This window comes from Balaenoptera acutorostrata, chromosome 20, assembly GCF_949987535.1.
Source record: "Balaenoptera acutorostrata chromosome 20, mBalAcu1.1, whole genome shotgun sequence".
In the NCBI taxonomy this organism is placed as follows: Eukaryota; Metazoa; Chordata; class Mammalia; order Artiodactyla; family Balaenopteridae; genus Balaenoptera; species Balaenoptera acutorostrata.
In genome coordinates this window covers 44864436-44885690 of record NC_080083.1, presented here as the reverse complement: position 1 = coordinate 44885690, position 21255 = coordinate 44864436, and the positions used below count along the sequence as shown (strand labels likewise).

At 54.7% G+C, this 21255-nt stretch overlaps 1 protein-coding gene across 5 annotated transcripts; it reads right to left on the bottom strand.

The window, feature by feature from the left end:
• Positions 1-814: 814 nt before the first annotated feature.
• CACNB1 (calcium voltage-gated channel auxiliary subunit beta 1) lies at positions 815-19413 on the bottom strand. Of its 5 annotated transcripts, none has more exons than XM_057536566.1 (14): positions 19144-19413; positions 16616-16702; positions 13412-13531; positions 12178-12300; positions 11474-11610; positions 11171-11247; positions 10609-10763; positions 9414-9494; positions 8908-8966; positions 8612-8721; positions 8308-8459; positions 5073-5168; positions 4463-4648; positions 815-2708 (listed from the first exon to the last, which is right to left on the bottom strand). In XM_057536566.1, exons 1-14 carry the CDS (start codon positions 19225-19227, stop codon positions 2247-2249), a joined length of 1929 nt encoding a protein of 642 aa, XP_057392549.1. In that variant the 5' UTR covers positions 19228-19413; the 3' UTR covers positions 815-2246. The 5 variants fall into 5 exon arrangements, with proteins under 5 accessions (XP_057392549.1, XP_028021113.2, XP_057392550.1 ...); XM_028165312.2 differs by lacking the exon at positions 10609-10763 and adding an exon at positions 9759-9778; XM_057536567.1 differs by lacking the exons at positions 16616-16702; positions 19144-19413 and adding an exon at positions 15198-15280.
• Positions 19414-21255: the final 1842 nt, after the last annotated feature.

Genomic DNA, 21255 nt, shown 5'->3' with positions numbered 1-21255 from the left:
CCAGCAGTGCTGGCTTTGCCATCACCTCCCTGTTGACCATGGGCCAGTCACTCGACCTGTGGGCCTCCCCAGTTCCTCTTTCCCTGGGTTTGCTAACCCCTCATCTGGAGGGTCTGGACATCTGTTGCCCTCTACACACACATTTTGCGCAGGAGCATTCAGGTCCACCACCCCAAAAACAAGAACCATGAGAGTGGAGAAATGGTTTGTGCGTGCTGGGTGAGGCAGGATACAGGCGACAGCAGGAAGGATCAACCGTCACAAGTCCACATCCGGCCAGCTGATGGTGGCAGGAACGGGCACTGTCACCTGCTGACTTTCCTCCTGGCTTTTGATCTTTCTGTCAGTCTGGGACTGGGATGGGGGTTCCTGATTCTCTGCCCTTCCCCACAAACAGACCTCTTCCCCTCCCACCAGGTTGGTTAGCAGGGGCTGGGGTGAGTAGGTGTGGAGGCATCAGTGGAGGGAGCCGGAAGCTCAGCCCATCCCTCCCTGGGGAGTTGGGGAGCAGCTGAGGCCACAGGAGCAGAGAAACAAGCACCGGCCTCTAAGACAGCGTGCCAGTAGCTCTGGATCTGACCCCCTGAACGAAACCCGGGGCACCCCACTTCCCCTCTCAGCTTCCAGTTTTCCCTGGCTCTACTTATGGGGAGACAGACTGGACAGGCATGGGGCTTGGGGCTGAGCTGAGCTGAGACTGGCCACGGCTTTATTCCTGCACCCACCCCTTCACTCTCCCTCCCTGCACATCAGCAGCTCCCACACACCTAGGCTGGCAACCATGAGGCGGGAACAAAGAAGCAGGCTCAGGAGGTGGCCGCAAAGGACAGGACGGCGGTTTTATATGTGGCAAAATACTTCTCCTAGGGGAGTACAGACGAACAGACAGACAGATGGGGGCACAGGACACCAGACAGGAAGGGGAAAGGTTGGGCAGTGGTCTCTTCTAACCAGTAAGTGGAAGCTGCGCCCCACCCCAGGGTGGGGGTGGGGGGTGGGGGGGACAACATTGGCACAGGAGGTGGCGAGACAGGCATGAGGCGCCCATCCCTGAGGCGGGCAGCCGGGCAGGGCCCAGTCCTCGTTGGCACAATCGGCTCTCTCTGGCCCAGCTGGGTGCTGGTGGGGGTGGGGGGCAGGGCTGCTGGGCTACGGGATGCTAGGCAGAGGGACGATCCAGGGCAGAGGGGGTACCAAGGCCTCTCCTGGGGGCCGTGGACGTGGGTAAAGGACGGGATCACAAGAGGCAGATACAGAGCAGCAGCGGCAGCAGCAGCAGCCAAGCCCCCCGGGGGAGATCCGAGGTCCTGAGGCAACCCCTGGGGTGTCGATTACCTCTGGGGCACCAACCCACAGGGCCTCTTCCCTGGGGCCTCAGGGTGAAAGTGAAGCAGTTTTTTGGTTTCAAAATGAGCTGGACCAGAGTGTTCCATGGGCTCCACACCCAGGTGACAAGGGGATGGGGGGGCTCAGATGCAGAGGGGCCCCCTCTTCTGATGGCTGCAGGCAAGGGATGTTGTAGGCAAAGCTCATTCCTGGGGTAGGCAAAGCCTTGAGGCATGGAGGTGGTGGGGTGGGTAGCAGCATCACAGGTTGCCCCCTCCTCAGGGTTCTAGGTCCTGGGCGGGCACAGGGCACTACATCTGATGCCTGCCAGCTTCTACCCAGACCACTCCCGAAGACGAGATCCCGGTGGGGCTTCCAATGCTGTAGCTTTCACCTCCCAGACAATGCTGCCAGGAAGCTAGGGGGAGGGGTGGGCATGGTGAAGGACCCTGGATCTGGGGCTTGGGGAAGACAGACCTCATGGGAAAGAGTCTGTGGTCTCCCTCTCCAGGAAAAGCCCCCCTACCCTTCCCAAATACTCCAGGTTGGAAAAAGAAAGGGCCACCCCATTTTAGGACACTCATTTAGAGCCTGGAGTAGAAGGAGTTAAGGAACTGCACCTTTTCTCTGGGTGAGGGGAGAGAGCCCCCTGAGGTGGGGGAGGGGATACTGCAGGAAGGTTGTCATCCCCCCATGCACCCACAGCATGTAGGTAAAAACCTACCGCTGAGGCTTAAGGGAGTCCCAGGAGCTGGTTGGAATGCTACCACCAAAGAAACCCCAAACATTGAGCAAAGGCATCTGAAAGGAGGGAGACAGCGCCCCCTGGAGGCAAGATACATCCGCAGTGGTGAGCCCCTCTGTCCCCACCCCCTCCCCTGGGCTCAGAGCCCTTCCTCCCACTGTGTGGCCCCTGCCTCTCAGCGGATGTAGACACCCCGCCCCCAACCCTGCAGCTCATTCTTGTTGCGCCCCAGAACTGGACCCCCGCCCTCTGCGCAATAGCGCGCCTTATTCCGGCCGCGGTTCCGGTTGTTGGTCAGCTCCTCTTCATAGTCTTCCTCATCCTCCCAGGATCCCTGTCGGGCTGGTGGGGTGCTGCCCCCTGCAGGGTCTCCAAGCCCTGGCCCCTCGGAGGGGTCAGTCTCCATGTCCACACACGAGTCTCCCAGCTCCGTGTAGGCAGAGTTTCGGTTGCCAGGGGTGTCGGCATCAAACGTGTCTTGGCGGGACAGTGCCCGCAGGGTGCCCGCCCGGCCTGGCGGCTGGCTGCTGGGGTAAAGGCCTGGGGGCTGGCCCAGCTCTCCCGGGTACTCGTGCACGCTGGCGTGCTCCCCGGTGGCCCGTTCCAGCGACTGGTCCCCGGAAGCAAGGTATGGTCCCTGGTTAGCAGGCAGACGGCACACACCATGCAGGTCAGGCAGGAGTGAGAGAAACACAACAAAGCAAGGCAGGTTAGTGAGGGCACCAAGACACCCAGCCTGGCTGAAGGAGAGGAGGGTGCTGACCCTAGGGGATGGGCAGCCGGCAAACGGCTCTGGAGCCCAGCCAGAGAGTCAGAGGACAGAATTCAAGGCATTTGCTCCTCCACTAGGAGAGGGGGCACCGGACCTTCCTAAGGTGGGTGAAGGCATGAACTCTCCTGGTAACCATGGTAGAGAGCCCACGAACAATTAGTCATCAATTCCTCAAGGCACACATTAATGCTGTCTTGGGCTAAATCATCATTAACAGCTCATTAGTATTGCCACTCGTTAGTGGTTGATTGGGTTAGTCATTGCCCCAGTTTCCCAAATATACTAAGGGGGGATTTCAGCCAGCTCCTTCAGCCCAACCAGACCCTAATCACAGGCTTCCGGAACCCCACACTTCCCCCCACCCCATTGCCTAGTCAGATGACAAAGTCTCCAAGGTTGATAGGATTCCTCCCCTGCCCCCAACAAAGACTCAAAGCTGCAGGCTGGGGAAGGCTGATGGGTCTCTATCCCCCACTGGCAACAATGAGATGGCCCAGTGTCCTCAGCACCAAATGCCATATGAAGAAGGCCATAGAGGCTGCTGGGTGGGGTGCAAAGAGGCCTGGGTTCTAGCCCCATTCCCTGCTACTTCAAGCTGTGTGACCCTGAGCAAGTGACTCCTGTCTCAGTGGCCCAGTGTCTCTGTGGTGGTGTGATGGGGATTAGACAAGAGCAGCAATTTCCAAACTATTCCCTGGAGATCTGGGGTGGCTGGACAGGGCACAGAGTGCTTCAGGGGTCCCCGTGGAAGTGAAACGGAGGCCAGGCCACTAGCTCCCTCTGAGCAGAGCAAGGATGCTTTGTCTACATACTGAGCTTCCACACAAGATTCAGTGAACAAATGGGCTCTGGTGCTGAAAACAAATTTGAAAAGCAATGGTCTAGAATGATTTCATGGGTTTCTTCTGGTTCTAATCTAGAACCCAATACTTAATGGTTTGACCTCAGAGATAGGCCTTGGCTCCCATGGGAGGAGATCAAGGCAGGGTGGAGAACCCACAGGAGGGTCTTTCCTGGAATCTGTTTAACTGGGAGAAGGATGGAAGGTTCAACTCATGGAAGATGCTTCATTTTGGGTCCCTACTGAGAAGTCTCCTGAGATTAGGGCTCTGGAGGAGGGGGCAGTTTCTCTGGTTTGAATGGCCCTGCTCTGTGGGATTCCCTGCGTCTGAGGGCCCTTGGTCTGTTGCGTCTAAAATGCTGTGACCTCTGTTGAGTCTAAAATGGGTGTAGAGTCCAGAAAACATATATTGATTTTCCTCTGTTTCTTCCTAATCACTTATCCTACAAGGCCCCCAAGGCAAAAGCCCCCAGGGCAGCAGATATGGTCCTATGGGACCAGGCCCAGGGAGGCCCCACCAGCCAGCCCCAATCCCATCAAAAACCACAGACACCAGAAGCTGCCACTCATCACTGTTTTTTACAAAATAAAACTCTTCCCTTCCTTGCCCATGTTCACTGTGCTCAGTTCCTCAGTTCCGAGCCCTGGGCGGGAGGGGACATGGGCGGGGCACCTACACAGTGTGCTCCTGCTGCTGGGGCGCCGCCCTGGCCCTCTGCGAGGCCTCCAGCCCTCCCCAGAAGCTGAGATTTCTCCTGAGTGAGGTGAGCACCTGTACCTGGAGGTTGGAGACAGGGGCAGGGCTGGCAGCAAGGGCTGCAGTAGCAATGGTGCGGTTCAGCAGCGGATTGGGCGGAGTGCTGCTGGGTGGGTGTGTGGCCTTCCAATAGGCTTCCAAGTACTCGGCCAAATGCTCGCAGGCATCCTCCAATTGATTCTCATCCAGGATGATGTCAAACATTTCCTGTGGAGGCGGGGTTAAGGGCAGGGCTGGGATGAGCTGGGCATGACCAAGGGGTGAGGGTGTGGCCTGGGGCAGTGGGTGGAGTCAAGGGGTTGAAGGACAAAGTTAAAAAGAAACCTCTGGATGTCCAGGAAGAGGAGGGCTCTTAGATAGATAAATCGACAGAACTACAAGAGGTCTTGGTACCCCGATACTCCAACTCCCTCATTCTAGATATAAGGCAACCAAGGCGTGGAGAGGGGCTTAACTCTCCACAGAGAAGTGGTGCTTCTGGGACTTGAACGTCCGGCACCCTTTTCCCAGAAAACCCGCCTGCATCTCTGGACCCCGCCCAGGCGTTCCCGGTCACTCTCTCATGCAGGCCAGAGGACACCCGGAGAACCCAAACGTCGCCCCTTCCCTTCCCCTGGGTCTGAGCACTCACGGGGGGACACTGCGCGAGCTTCTCCGAGGCTGCTATTTGCACATTGAGGTGTTTGGACTGAGACTTCCCTCGAGACTTGATGAGCCTCTGAAGAACCTGGTTTGTGGGGGGAGAAGAGGAGCTAGAGGGACCCTGCAATGCACCAAGCCGGAGAGGCAGGTCCTGGTTGCAGCCAGTGTGGAGAGACAGTATCGGGGCCAGGGGATGTTCCATGACTCTCAGCCCTGGCCGCCTCTTCAGAAATGACCTCACCAGTCCTGTGTCCATCCTACACAGTGCTCAGGCTCTCTCCTGGGTCTCATGCCAGCCTGTCCTGGGAAGTTCCAGCAGTGGCTGTATGAAGGGCGGTGATTCTCCTTCCCAACCCCTGTAACCTTTATAGGCTTCATTCTCTGGGCCAACTTCCCCTCCACGTAAACAGCAGTAGCCATCCTTTATAGGGACACGTGCTATGTACTGGCACTATTCTGTGCTTTTTACACAATCAATTTATTTAGTCCTGACAATAATGCCATTATGCAGCCACTATTATTATTCTCATCTCAGTGATAACAGTAATAATGTTGATAATAGCTAAACATAAAGCTACAACCTTAACTAAGTGATCAAAGTTAACAGCACTAATGATACAACAAACTGACATCCTGTGCTTCCTGATGCAATGCACTCAGAAGGACACATCGCTTTGGTGATGTTCCTACCTGAAACGTAAAACCTAAATCTAGTCATGGGGAAACATCAGACAAACCCACACCGAGGAACAATCTACAAAATAAGTGATCTGTACTCTTAAAAAAATGTCAGTGTCATGAAAATCCAAGAAAGGCTGAGGAAATTTTTCAGCTTAAAGACTATAAAGAGATATAACAACTAAATGCAACACATGATCCTGGCTTGAAGGGGAAATTGCTATAAGGGGCATTATTGGGACAACTGGTGAAAACTGAAGATGGACAGTATTTTAGATAAGATTTCTTTTTTTTTTTTTTTTTTTTTTTTTTTTTTTTTAGATAAGATTTCTTAAATTTGACAATTGTACTGTGGTTATGTAAGTTAATGTCCTTGTTCTTAAGAAATACATGTTGAAATATTTAGGGATAAAGGCATACAATATCTACAACTTACTCTCAAATAGTTCAGGGAAAAAGATACACATATATAAGCGCACATATACATAATACATACATACATAAAGTAAATGTGGCAAAATGTTCAAAATTAGTGAGTCTGAAAAAAATTAAATTGTATACTTTAAATGGCTGAATTGAATGGCATGTGACTTTTATTTCAATAAAGCTGTTAAAAAAGTAGTGAATCTGAGTGAAGGGTATTCAAAGATAGTCCTACTATTCTTACAACTCTTCCATAAATTTGAAATTATTTCAAGATAAAAATCTAAAAAAAAAAAAAAAAAGAATAGATACAGTGCTTAGTAGGTACCAGGCACTTTGCGTGGTTAATTTGTTTATTTAATCTTCACAAGCACCATTTGAGGATTCCTATTTTGCAGATGAGGAAACTGAAGCATAGAGAAGTTAGGTGACTTGCCAAAAGAGCAGAGAGCCGGTAAGTGGTAGCACTGGTACCTAAACTCAGGCAGTCTGATTCCGGAGTCCCCACCCTTAACCTCAGTCAGTGCTCAGTGGGGGCAATGGAAGTGTCTGTTAACTTTCTAGTTCACAAAGTGTTTTTGCAGCCATTGTCTCATTTGATCCTTTCAACCACCCCAGGAAGTACTTAAATCCCATCACCCCCTTTATGCTCATTAGAAACTTAGGACTCAGAAAGATTAAGAAACTGGGTGCTCAGGGACTTCCCTGGTGGTCCAGTGGCTAAGACTCTCAACGCAGGGGACCAGGGTTCGATCCCTGGTCGGGGAACTAGATCCCGCATGCCGCAACTAAAAGATCCCGTGTGCTGCAACGAAGATCCCACAGGTGGCAATGACGATTCCGTGTGCCGCAACTAAGATCCAGAGCGGCCAGATAAATAAATATTAAAAAAAAAAAAAGAAACTGGGTGCTAGCATGAGATGTTAATAGTTACCACCTCTGGTTGCCTTCATCAGTCAGACAGAACTCTGGGCTCTTCACATCATTACTTCCAACCCTCTCAATAATAACATATGAGAATGATTATAATTCCCATTTTGTAGGTAAAGAAATTGAGGTGCAAAGACTAAATAATCCCCCCAAGATCACAAGCTCAATAAAATACAACCCAAAAAACCAAAATCAAGATTTAAGTAATTAAATAAAAATAAGCCAATCAGAGCTAGGATTTGAACCCCATGCTGTCTTCTCATTTCAAATCCTTCACCTAAGCTCACCTTCCATGTTTCTCAAACCCCTACTAATGTCTAGGAGGGAAAACTAATGGAGCCGCTATATGACCAGGAAGTAAATCAGCCTTCCTACCGATTTCATCTCTATCAAGGCCTACATGAAGGCAGTGCAGCAAAAAGGGCTGAAATCGAAAGACAGGAAAGGTCTTTACCCGCTGCCAAGTAGCTGGGTGACACTGGGACAGAAAGCACAGAATTCTTTCTGTTTTCTGGACTAAGGAGAAGAAGTCAACAAAGTAGAGACAGGGGACTGGCCTGCATGACCCTAATAATAATATTTAAAATAGTTAATACATGACAAGGGGGACTTCCCTGGTGGCGCAGTGGTTAAGAGTCCGCCTGCCAATGCAGGGGACATGGGTTCTATCCCTGGTCTGGGAAGCTCCCACATACCACGGAGCAAGTAAGCCCGTGCACCACAACTACTGAGCCTGCACTCTAGAGCCCGCGAGCCACAACTACTGAGCCCATGTGTCACAACTACTGAAGCCCGTGCGACTAGAGCCTGTGCTCCGCAATAAGAGAAGCCACTGCAATGAGAAGCCCGTGCAACGCAACGAAGAGTAGCCCCCGATCGCCACAACTAGAGAAAGCCCACACGCAGCAACGAAGACCCAACACAGCCAAAAATAAATAAATAAATAAATAAATAAATGAGTTAAAAAAAAAAATAAAAACATGACCAGGTATATTATACCAGACCTTTCTAAGTGCTAAGTATTCACATTAGGTTGAACCGTCACAATATCCAGACAATGGAGTTCGACAGAGCAGGGAATCTGGGCTCGAGGAGATTAAGTCACACAGTTAGTAAGCAGTGCCTGGGGTTTATACACAGGCAGCCCAACCAGAGCACTCCTGTCTCCAATAGGGTCAGACTCCTGCACCCACCTTGGGAGAGGTGATCTTGATGTAAACAATGATGGGGGCCAGTGAGGTCTTGGAGAGCTGGGCTGGGTGGTTGATGGTGTCGGCGTCCAGAGCAACCAACTGAAGGGTCCGGGCTAGCTCGAAGATTCGCTCAATCTCGCTCTGAACCTCAGCTGGGAGAATGGAGTCATGGGGCAGGGGGAAATGTAAGGGGGCCTCCCAGGAGGCCGTGGGCAAATAGAGCATTTCTGGAGATGCCCCCCTTCTCCCCTCCCACATCTGGCCCCAGAGCAGGGGTGGGGGTGGAGTTAAGGGGTGGGCTCACCCAGGCTGGAGCGTGTGTTTGAACGCTCGATGATGATGTGTTTGCTGGGGTTGTTGAGGACTGAGCGCTTAGCCAGGGAAATATCCGCTGTAACACGAGTGATGGAGATCCTGGGGGATGGGGCAAGAGGAGCCAGGGGTCAGGGTGGCCTAGAATGCCCTGCCTACTCCCCAGGCTCCAGGACAGCCTCTTATCCCTCAATCCAAGAGTTCCAGGATTGTCATTCAAGCCATCCTGCCCATCCCCAGCAGCAGAGAACCATGGTGGGAGTGGAGAGCCAGCTCCCAGGGTCTTACCTGCCATCAAACCGATGCTTCAAGAAGTCAAATAAAGCTTTCTGCATCATGTCTGTAACCTGAGGTTGCGGGGAGTGGGGTAGGGGGGAGGAGAAGTCAGGTGTTTAAAGCCCCTCAGGGAGGGTGGACTGCTAGGTGTTTGCCCCCTGACATTCCATTTTCTTCTTAAATCCCTGAGATGAGTAAGTCCCTGTTGGGGGGAGGGGGCAGTTCTTTTGAGCCTGAGGGGCCTCCACTGGGGTCTCTGATTGCAAAGATCCTTTTAGGTGGGATCTCTGGGAGGACTTTTCTGGGGTTTTTTTGAGAGGACTAGACCCTTCTGGGGTCTCCCTGGGGGTTGGGCCCCCCATGGAGGGGGGTGTCTCTGAAGGTCTGTAGCCCTCTGGGGAGGAAACCCTGGGAGGGCCCTGCTGCTGGGGGATCTTTCTGGGGTCTGAAGACCTTTCTATGGAGTCTTTCTGGAGGTCTGGGCCCCTCTGGGTCCACTCGCCTCTAGGGGCTCCTACCTCATAGCCCTTGAGCGACGGTCCCACCAGGATGATGGGCCTCATGGAAGGTACCACGTCATAGGGGGGCACATGCTCTGTCTGGGGGGGAAGCAGGGAGGGGAAACCCCAGAGTGGAGATGGCATTAGCCCCTATTCCCCCACCTCCAGGCTCCCCCATGCATCCTTTCCTCCCCCTGGTCCCAAAGTCCAGATGTGGGGATCGGGGTGGGGTGGGGAGGTATGGCGAGGGAGAACCAGGAAGGGTTGGGGAAAAGAGGGGAAGATATGGGAATGGGTGTTAGAAGGTCCCCCTAGCTCATCCCAGGGGGTGCGGAGGGGGACACAGAAAGCTGTGATACTCACCAACTTCTGCTTCTGTTTGGCTGGGTCCAGAGATTGCCAAGAGGAGGGAGGGGGAGGAAAAAGGGGAAGGTACCCAGGCAGGGGCAGAGGGCAAGGGAGGAGCCAGGACAAGAGAGGGAGGGAGAGCGGGCAGGCGAGGAGAGATAACAGGGCATGCGTGTTAGTGACAGACAGAGCCAGAGAGAGGGGATGGGACCCCGTGCCAAGGGGGAGCCAGAGACGGCCCTGGATCAGGGCTGGGAGCAGGACTGACAGCCAGTCCAGTGAACTTGGGAATATTCAGACACCCTGTACCCCCTTTCTGGGTCTTGGAAAAAAGCTGGGAAGAGTGACAGCCTCTAATTTGGTGCCCATCTCCTGGCCCCAGGGCAGGCCAAACTGCCCATTTTAAGGGTACGTTAACTGTCCTGCTCTGCAGCCAGGAGATCCCCGTGTGCCCACCCTAGCCCCATGGAGTCCGAAAAGGGCCAAGAAGGGTCACCATTCCACTTTCCCCTTCACAGGTGGGAGTGGGGGTAAACATGGACTATCCCACTGGCAGTGACGGGGAAAGGTCAGGTCTCATTACCCAGACCCTGCTTTCGGTTGAGGGGCGGGGGCAGCCTTCCCAGAGAAAGGGTGCTTCCACTGCAAGAACCATCCCTTCCGGGGAAGTGGGCCAGGGTGGAGTTGTGGGTGGAGACAGACGTGCCCATTCTTGGTGCCATTCTACCCTTCCCTCCTCCTTGGCAGGAAGGCCTGATTCCCACAGAATCAGGCTGATACCACATCGGAATCCATTCCAGCCCCCCTCCCCCACCAAAGCGCTGGGCTCTGACCTCCCCTATCGCAAGAACCCAGCAAGAATTACCTTCTTGAAGAAGGGGATGCGCTTGCCGTGGGGTGGCGGGGTGGTGACACTGCTAACGCTAGTCTTGGCAGAGGCACTATGCTCACCGAGCTCTGCCTCCTCATCCTCTAACTCTAAGGGGTCTAGTTCAAAGGCTAAGTTAGTCATTTCATTACCTGGACCGGAGAGTCAGGATGAGGGAGGAAGGAGGCGAGGTGGGGAGGAGTGAGATGGACATGGAGACACAAGTACAAAACGCAGGGATGGGATGGGGAAAAAAGAAAGAAGAAGAGGTGAATGGAACAGGGCTGGGAGAAATGAATGGGGGGTAGGGGCAGGGCAGTCAGGCAGAGAGATGGAGCTACCAAAGAAATGGGAGAGTAGAGACATGACAGAATGGGCGCTGATGGACAGGCCCAGCTTGTGGGGTGTCCTGCTCTTCATGGAGGGGGTACCACCGGATGTGTCTGGAGGACTCAGGATTGGGGTACCCCCAACTGCAGGGAAAGGAGGGGACAGGCAGTGGGGAGACCACCCCACCCAGGAGCTCCACCCGACCCCATGGCGTGGCGGCAGCTCTTACCACTGGCAGGGGGCGTGGGGCGGCGGGTGCCAGTCACCACGTCTCCCAGACTGGAGCTGGAGTTGTCACCTGATTTGCTGTGTGGGCAGAGAGGCAAATGGAGCCGTGAGCAAAGGAGGTGGGCGTGAGGGTGGGGGATCTGTTCTCTCACAGGCTGGCCCCTGCTCCCCGCCCTCATTTGCCAGCCCCACTGGTGATGCCACAGACAGTTTTGTGTCCTCAGGGCAACACGTCAACCCTTAGGGCCTACTCCTGGCTGGCTGGCTGGCCTCTCCCGGAGGTGCCCTGCCCCCAGCCAAACACCTGGAGCTGAGGCGGTTCTGGCGCAGCTTCTGTTCCTGCAGCAGGCGCAGGCTGTCCAGTTTGACAGGGCTGGGGATGAAGCCAACCTCACAGCCCTCCTTCACCAGTCGCCCAATCCACCAGTCATTATTGTATTTCTGCAAACGACAACGGCAGGTGGGGTGGGGGAGACCAAGAGGGAGATTAGAGGTACAAGCCAGCAGCCAGCTCCAGGGGACACCACCCCCAGACTTGCCTACCCCGCCCAGGGGGCGGCACCCTCAAACAGCCCTGGTACCAGCCTCTGATTACAGCCCCCAATTCTCAGGACTCTCCAGAACCAGCATCCTCTTGTGCCATGGACCACCCACACCCCCGAGCACATCCCCAGTCTGAGAGTCCTTCCTCCCCCATGTGCCAGCCCTACCCTGGAAAGGCAGGGAGAGAAGTAAATGCTGACACCTCCATGTGCCTGGCACACTGCCACCCCACTGACGGGCCTCATCACAAACCTTCCCAACAACCTTGTGACCTAGGCGTTACCATCCCATTTTTACCAATGAAAAATGCGAAGCTCAGAGAGGTGGAAAGATTTGCCTAAGGTCACACAGCAGATTTAGCCCAGCTCTGCTTGGCTCAGAAGTCTTTTTCCAACTAGAGCTCTGACAGCCCCTCTCCTGGCACCCACTACCCTGCCCTCCCTCCAGATGCCAACACATCCCCACCTCTTTGATGTGCAGGAAGTCCTTGGGCTCAAAGGTGATGGCCACTCCCTGAACAGGCACCTCATCCCCTGGAGATGGGTTGTAGCCGACATTTGTCCGCACAGCAAATGCCACTGGCTTGGTCTAGAGGAAGATGAAAACCAGAGGGTTAAATCACAATGGGACGTACAACTTCCTGACTGGGGTGGTGATTATGGAGAGGTTGGTTTTGTAAATTGTTTATTAAAACATATACTGTACACACTACTATACATAAGATAGATAAACAACAAGGACCTACTGTATAGCACAGGGAACTATATTCAAAATCTTGTAATAACCTATAATGAAAAAGAATCTGAAAAAGAATATACACATATATGTATAACTGAATCACTTTGCTGTACACCTGAAACTAACACAACATTGTAAATCAACTATACTTCAAAAAAAATTTTTTTTAAATAAAAGCATATACTGAATGGCTTACGCAGTTTTTTAATGCATATATTAAATTTCACAATAAAAAAAAAAGCAAACCATAGAACTCAGTCCTCTCAGGGTGGAGGGGGGCATCAGGGAATGGAGAGCCCAGAATAACACCAAGAAGGAATAATAATAATAACAACAACAACAATAAGAGCAAATAATAGTAATAATAATGATAGCAGCTACCGTGTAGTGTAACAGGTACTGTGTTATATGTTTCACACCCATTATCTCATTTATTCATTACAAAAACCCAATGAAGTTAAGTACTATTACCATATTCATTTTTTGGTTTTTTTTCTTTTCTTTTCTTTTTTTTTGCTGCACCACGTGGCTTGTGGGATCATAGTTCCCCGACGACCAGGGATTGAACTCGGGGCCACGGCAGTGAAAGTGCTGAGTCCTGACCACTGGACCTCCGGGGAACTCCCACCATATTCATTTTAATGAATGAGGAGACTAAAGTTCAGAAAGGTTAAGTGACTTGCCTAAGATCACACAGCTAATAAGAGCCCAGAAAATTTGACTCCAGCAATGAGTGGAAATGTTTAGCTCCTATTATGTGTAGAAATTAGGCACTTACTGTACTTTATAAGGAGGCAGCTATTATAGCTTACACTTTACAGGTGAAAGACAGAGGCACATCAGAGGGGTACATGAGCTAGGAAGTGGCTGGGCCAAGACTTGACCCTGGGTCTGTCCAGGCTGTCTCTGAGGCCTGGGGTAAGGGAAATAATGCCAGCACAGCCCTTCCCGTCTTTCTCACCTTGGCTTTCTCGAGCTGGGCTAATGCCTGGCGCTCTGCCTCCTTCCTTAAGGCTTCCCGGTCCTCCTCCAGAGACACATCGGAGTCTGACGGACGGCTGGTATAGGACTCTGCTGATCCCTGAAAACAGACAGGGCCAGCTCAGGGCCAACGCTGCCTCCCCAGCTCCTGGGCCTCGAAAGGCACCCGTCGTGGATGCCTCAAGCCCCAGGCAGCCCGGCATGATACCGCAAGGGCTAGGAGGAGGTGGTATTAGATGGGAAGAGCCGGAGAATGAGGTCTGCAGGCCCCTGGAAAGAGTGTGGCCCTAGGAAGGGTGACAGCAGCAAGCAGGGGATTACGGCAGGTCCAAGGACAGCTGCTTGGGGCCCAGGGAGGGGTAGGAACCTGATAGGGGCACAGCGCAGGGGTGGAGTGCAGTCTCCTCCTCCACTCCCTGCTCCTCCTTCCCTCCCCTGCCCCCAGGCCTGGGGTTGAGAGTTAGAACAGAGATGAGAACAGCATCTTCCTGATGGGAGAACAGAAAACCCCAGAAAGCACCGGCTGAGATAGACTCAGCACAGGCCCAGTGAGTCCTTCCAGGGGCTCTAGCCACCAGCTTAGGCCTGAGCTCTCGGCACTGGCGGCAATGGGCAGCCTGCTCCATGGGCTAGGGCCACACAAAAATTTGCCATTTTCTGCTCAAGGGTGAGGAAAGATAGAATCCTACCTCCTCTTCCAGAAGCTGGGGAGCCCCAGCCCTCAGGCTCTCATAAGATACAAAAAAGAACCCAAGATTCCTGGGGTGGTGCAGGAAAAGGCAAGTTAAGAGAAGGACACGAGCAGGCCTTTCCTCAGTACTAGAGCTGCCGGCTGCCAGGGTTAAGGCAGGCTCAGAAGTCTGGGTGTGCCAGGAAGCAGGCCTTGATCACACCGACCATCCCAGAGCACAGGGAACTCCCTCAGTGATGCAGGCACATGTGTAAGACACGCATAGCCTGTCCAGACCCAGGGCGTGAATGACCATGCTAATTCACGGATGTGCTTGGATGTGCAACTTCAAGGGTATGTTCTATGGTATGTCCTGGTGTGTATGACTGAATGCACACAGGTACACGTGTGTGCATATGGGGCGGAACGGGGGGACGCCCTCAGTGTCTGTGTCCCTGAGGGCATGTGAGGGCAGGAGCCAGGAGGTGTGGATTTGTGTGACCGTGCAGCGGTGGCGTTGCTACAAAGGGCAGGAGGGGACCTGAAGAAAGAACAAGACTGCAGAGGTGAGGGGGTTCTTTCCTGAAGACAGGAAAGGGTCACCTGGCCAGGAATGCCCATTAGCTTCGTATGGAGGGAAGCTGGGAAAGAGAGAAGACCAATTCCCACCTCCCCAGAGCGCCCTGGTGCATCAGTGAGTGCAGCTACCCATCAAATCATGAAAATGGGAGAGTGGAGCGGGGAAAGGTGGGGGGTGGGTGGGGTACTAAAAGAAGCTGGAAAACAGATGCAAAGGAAAGAGAGTGAAAACCAGTTAATCTACCACTCTCCACCCCTCCTGACGGGAGCACTCAGAGTCAGAAAGACAGATGCCAGGAGAGCCAGGGGAACAGACCCAGAGATGGAGTGGCAGAGAGACACTTACTGACCCCAACACACACACAAACACACATACACACACACACACACACACCCAAAAATGGCGGGAGACAAGGAAACAGTGAGGCAAGGAGACAGGCTGGAGTGAAGGCCTCCCACCAGCTTTCCTGAGGGGCTGCTCCCACCTCCCCCCACCTTCACTCTATCCCCAGCTCACCACTACGAGGGTCCGGTTGGGCGCCTCCATCCCGGCGCCCTCAGTGCCTGGCCCTGCTGGCCTAGGGGGTGGCCCAAACTGCCCGTTCCCCCAGGGGGCTCAGGTTACAAGCAGAGTTGCTACATGTGCAAACTGCTAGGGTATATTTAGCTCAGAGATGTGGCAAGGACTGCCCCCCCACTCCCTGCCACCTACAGGGGGTCAGAGCTGGAGAGCTAAGAGGAGGAAGGATTGGAGACTGGGGTCTGATCCCCTGGGTCGGCAAACACTGAAGAAGTGAGGCCCTTTTCTGTCAAGAGGGGCTCCACTGAGCACAGTGTCATTCTTCCTAGCCCCGGCCCCAGCCCAGTCCTGCAACACGGGGGATGAGGGAAAGATCAAAGAAAGGACTTCGTGTTTGTATGGAGATGCTGGGATGAAGAGCCCCTTTCCTGACCCTCTCAAGTCAGGCCCGGGCTCACATGTGCCAAGTGTCGTGGAGACAGAAGAAGTGAAGAGAAGGGCCTCTCTCCAATCTGTAGTGGATCTGCCTGGCATCACCCTCTCTCTCCTGGCCCGGGGGGGTTGGGAGGGGATGGGGGCTGACTTCCCTACTGTCCTCTGCCCTCACATGCTGCCCATTTTTTCTTCAATGTACTCCTTTCCTTGTCTGATCCTAAGCCCCTCTTGCCTTTTTTGGGTACCAGGCTTTGTTGAGATGCTCTGTAGTCATAGCAACTACATAGCTCTCTCTCACTGCTTCTCCCTGAGCCTGAGATGGCCTGGGGTTGAGAGTTAGAACAGAGATGAGAACAGCATCTTCCTGATGGGAGAACAGAAAACCCCAGAAAGCCATTCAGCTACACTACCCCCCTTCATTCAGGGATGCTGGGCTAAAGTCCTCTCTAATATCAACTTCCTCCTGCCTCTCCTCCACCTCCCTCAACACACTTTCTCTCTCTGCGTATTAAAGAACAGTCACATCTGGATGTGAGGAGGGCGTTTCCCTGATCCATACCTAATCAGGGCTCCAGGGACCCAAATGTCCTGGCTCCTCATTTCTTAGGACCTGCCTCTACCCCATGCTGTCACAGATTCTGGGGGAGGACATGGAAGGAGACAGCCGGCAGGGGGAGTGGGTGACAGCCTGAAGCCAGCTAGGAGGCAGGCCAGGCTGTCCCTGAATGAGATGACGCAGGCAGGCAGGCAGCAGGGGCTGGTGTCTGGTGCTGGGGGAGGGGTTGGGTGGGGGCTGAGGGAGTGGGTACAGCTGACAGTATATGCAGAGGAGGTCATGGGGTGTAAGGGTATGGGGTGGTTCTAGGCAGGTGACAAATGACATGGGGGAGGGTGCCTGGAGAAAGCCTCTGACCCAGCTCACCAATCCTGGTCTCCACCAACCAGCCACCTCCCTCCTCTCAGCCCAGCCTAACCATTACCTGGCGGACAAAGCTGTTGGATGTTGTATCCGAGGATGTGCTCCCATCCGACCTTTTGAACCGCCCTTTCCTCTTGCTGTATTTGCCCTGGAGAAGCCAGGAAGGGACAAGAGTAGAATCAAAAAGGCCCTTTCCCAGCCCTCATCCCATCAGGCCCAGAACCACAGCCAAGCCTTGGAAATATCATTCCCTGATCTCAATAGCCCGCCCCTCTATCTTCTTCCTGAGATGGTACAGCCCGAGCGGGAGGGAGAACCCAGACCACAGCCACGGGGTGGGGGACAGTGAAAGAGAGCCCTAGGAAGCACACACAGAAACCCCCAAACCAAGCCAGAGAGGCTGGGAAGGGGGAGGCACTGAGAAGCTGGAGGCTCATTAGGCAGCAAAGCTAATTGAGACGCTGGGCAGGCTGCAGAGGCCTCAGGGGGGAGGGAGAGGCTGCCTGCAGTGCTGGGGGTGCGGAGAGAGCCCCTGGGAAAGTCTCCCTCCCTCTCTACCTCAGCTGGAGCAGAGCGGGGCTGAGTGTGCCTGTGGCCCCCAGAGAGAAGAGAAATCGCCAACCCAGGCCCAGCTTGGCTTTCCCCATGCCCAACTCTTGCCTTGTTTTTCGCAGAGTGGGGAGGGGAGTTGCAGCTCTCAGCTCTTGGAGACCTAAAACTAGATTCCCAGGGAGGGGTAGGGGGCGTGGAACTGTATTTGGAAAGTAAACATCTAACCCCAACCCTGACCCATGGGGGCAGATTTAGCACCCCGCCTCCATCCTGGTAGGACTTTTTCTCAGCCCCTCATCACAGTCATAGTAATCATACCTCCCCCCAAGGGGGTAAGAGGGATCAAGCCCTCTAACCCTCAGCTGCCAATGCCCACGTCCTGTCCCCATGATATCCACCAGGCTGCATCAATCTAAATGTCCCTTGGCCCTGCCCCGAGATGAGTCTAGGACACAGCCCCCCGCAGGGCCTCGGAGAAGAATTACTCAGTCCCACTGGCTGGGCTCCTGGCTTGGGTGGAGTGGACACTGCCTGACCTCTCACGCAGCCACCCATTCAGGTATTTCCAGGCCTCCTGTAAAGGGGGCTACTTCTTTGCTCTCCCCAATTCAAATATACACATTGGCCCCCAGCCTGTCTAGAGTGGGGTGGGGGGGAATCATTGAGGGTTCAGGCCCTCCAAGCCCCTGCCCCCAGCCTCCATCCTAGAGTTCCTTTGCCAAAGAAGCTAAGTAAGCCATGACCAGACTAGAGGCTCTGGTTCCTTGGGCCTGAGTACAAGGAGGAGGATGGATAGATGGGAGAGAAGGGCACCTGGGAACCCTTCGAGAATCCTCCCTCCCATCACCTTCTCTCCAGCAAGACATATCTCCAACCTCGAGGACTGAGGATCCCTATGAACTTAAGAGGATTCCCCCAGTGAGCCCCAGACTCTTTCAGACCACCACCACTATCCCAGGCAAGGAAAAGGGAGTGGCACCCAGAGGGACAAGGGACAGCTGAAAGGAAGGCCCCAGTCAGCTGCCTCCCAGGCTCCAAGGGGCCTGGGGTGGAGAAGGGAGGTATTTTTAGGTCTGACCTGACCCCCACACCCCACGTGCCCACATTATCATGGTGGTTACAGTTGCTCCAGGCTGGCCACAGCAAGAAAAGAGTTAATGCTATCCTAGCCTTGGGGTGTTGCCAGGTTGGATAAGGACACGTCCCAGAGAAATCCCCTGGCACGACCACCCCAGACCTTGCTGGTCACTCCATGGGCACCCTCCCCACCCAAGAATACCCCTTTCTGGGGGTAACCTGGGGGCACAGGAGAAGTGTGAGTGGGAGGGGGCGGCAGACCACCCCCATCCCCACGCCCCCCAGGTAACACAGTTTCTTCCCCTCCAGGACGGTGAGTTGGCATCCATTCAACTTTCCAAACTTTGGAGGCATTTTCTGGGGCTGGGGGGGATGGGGTGGAGGAGGGTTAACATGGGTGTTTGTTGGGGGAGGGGAGGTGGTCCAATACAGGGGCGGAGCTGAAGTGGCTGGGACGGGGGCCTGGCCCGGAGCTGGCCCCTTCCCCACCCTCGAGGGCCAGTGTCTGCAGCTCTGAAGGCCTGCTGGCACCGCCCTCTGACCACCGCCTTGGCCACCCCCGCCCCACCCACACCCGCCCAGCGCCCCTGAGCGTGCTCTGCGTCCCCGCTTTGCCTGAGCTCGCTCTCTAGCCTCCTTCAACCCCCGGGTGCCCCCGCCAGCACCCACACTCTCAACCCACTGGAGCCGGTGCCCGAGCAGCAGAGACCCTGACGCGTGGGAGAGGAAGAGGAGGCGAGGGTGACAGGCGGCCCGACCGCCTCCTCCCCGCTCAGCCAAACCGCAGCACAACTCCCGGCCAAGCGCCCATCAATCATTCACCGGCAGAGCTGGGGGGCGCACAGCCCTCTCCCCTGGGCGCCGGGCATATAACCCCTTTTTCCCCGGCCCCCCTCGATCCGACCCCACAAGGTCCACGGGACCGGCCCCCTTCCCTCGATCCCGGCCACCACGCCTCACCTGTGGGCTGGGGTCGAAGACCTCCATGGGGATCTCCTGGGAGGATGGGTAAGGGCCCCGGGACATGCTGGTCTTCTGGACCATGGAGAGGAGCCTCCCCTCCGGCCGCCGGTCCGGCCCAGCCGGGCGCCCTCAACGCATGAGAGAGGCCGTCGGAACCGAGAGCAGCGCAGCCAGCACCCGGTCGAGCCACCTGGCCCGGCCTTCGGTTGCCCTCTTCCTGCCTTCCCTCCCTCCTCCCGCTGTCTCCTCTGCTGCCGCCGCCTCCTCGGTCCCTGAAGGCTCAACATCTCCCCCCGCCCCCTCCGCTCCCACCCGCCCCTCCCTCCCTCCCTCCCTTCCTTCTCCGGCCCCGGCCCCGCCCCTCGCAGCCCCTCCGCTGGCTCCGCACAGACAATGGGAGGACGGCGGAAGGGACGCATGTTCCTCCCGGCTGGCGCTAGCCTCTGACTGGCCTAGGGTGAGGGTGGCCCACTATGGGGGAGATTAGAAACCCGCCAAGGGGCTGAGAGCGGGGTGGGGTGGGGGGTGCCGTATACCAGTGGATGGCAGGCGCGGATGGAGCTGAAGCGCGGATTAGCATGGCTGGCACCGCCCCCCTCTTCCGTCCCAAATCGCTCTTCCTAGCTGGTCTCCCCATTCCACTCCAGCTTGGGCCACCGGAACTTCACGGCCCTGGTGATCCTGGGACCCGGCTTTAACTCCTTTCTCCCCACTGTGGTCCCAGGCCGACTTGAACCAAACGGCAAGTCGCCTCCCTCCCCAGTATGGTGGTGCTGGCCGGCTGGAGGCTGAAGCTGGGGTGGAGAGGGTGTCCAAAAGGAGTCTCAGCAGAGACAGCAACAAGAAATCCTAGGGACTCAGGAGTCCTATTGCCCTAGTGCTAACATCCCCCAAGCCCTTCCAAAAGGCCAGGGGTGGGCCTGGGTGAGGTCTGTGTTCCTCGAAAGAGAGGGAAAAGGAAGAAATGTGGAGTTGAGACAGGAGAGACTGGCAAAAATCATATCTATGACCTATTTTTTTTTTCTTTTCCCTGTATTTTGGCCGCGCTGTTCGGCATGCAGGACGGTTCCCCGACCAGGGATCAAACCCGGGCCTCCGCAGTGAAAGCGCTGAATCCTAACCACTAGGCCACCAGCAAACTCCCAGGTCTAATGACTTTTGACCTAGAATTGCTCCCCCTTCATCCTTGAATTGGGGACAGATACCCAAGGCCTGAACCCCACCCACCATGATCTATGGAGAGAAAAAGAGTAGGGGATTCTGGCAAGAGACCTTAGTGCCAACTTGGTTCAGGCTCTTTCTGGTGGTGGCCCTGGACAGATCAGTACACCTCTCCTGTAAAATGGGTTTGCCGGTACTGTGGTGTCTTTGTCACCTGGGATTACTGGGAAGAAGAGGGAAATGAAATTAAATGATGGATTGATGGGGTGTTTGGAGATGCTGTAAGGTGCTGTGCAGGGGTTAATCATGACAGGAGAACCTGTTACCTCCTTGTTTGACCCCTTCCAGGGCTCCACAAAGAGGAGAGATGAGACGTAGAATGAAGAAGATATGTGCAGGTTCAAAGACCCTAAAGTAAGCCAACCTGGGAATTCCCTGGCAGTCCAGTGGTTAGGACTCCGCCCTTTCACTGCCTAGGGCCTGGGTTCAATCCCTGGTCTGGGGAACTAAAATCCCGTTAAGCCAGTGCGGCCAAAAGTAAAAAAAAATAAGCCAACCTGCTACGTTCTGCTGGAGGGAAGACTGTGGAACACACTGACTCCTTTTCACCCTGGGTTTTGCAACAAGTGATGGCCAGCCCCAAGAGCCAATACTGAGCAGGGCTCCCATCTTCCCCTTGGGCACAACAAAGCCTGGCATGACAGAGAAGGCATGGGTTTTATAGTCAGAAAGACCTAGATTTTCAATTTCTGCTACCTCAGCTGTAAAATGGCGATGACACTACTTGTGTTGTGAGGAAGTGGCATAAATTTTGCATCCCTTCCTCTTTTTAATTTTATTTTGGGGGGTGGAGGGGCGCCGCGCGACTTGTGGGATCTTAGTTCCCCCGAGAAGAGATCGAACCCGGGCCCTTGGCAGTGAAAGCACGGAGTCCTAACCATTGGACCG

Excerpts from the sequence above, each read along its gene's own strand:
- CACNB1 (XM_057536566.1), bottom strand. The coding sequence starts at position 19,227 with ATGGTCCAGAAGACCAGCATGTCCCGGGGCCCTTACCCATCCTCCCAG. Across the intron at positions 12,301-13,411 it reads CCCAGCTCGAGAAAGCCAAG|ACCAAGCCAGTGGCATTTGC; the intron begins GTGAGAAAGACG and ends ATCTTCCTCTAG. Across the intron at positions 9,495-10,608 it reads GCATCCCCTTCTTCAAGAAG|ACAGAGCATGTGCCCCCCTA; the intron begins GTAATTCTTGCT and ends CTTCCCCCCCAG.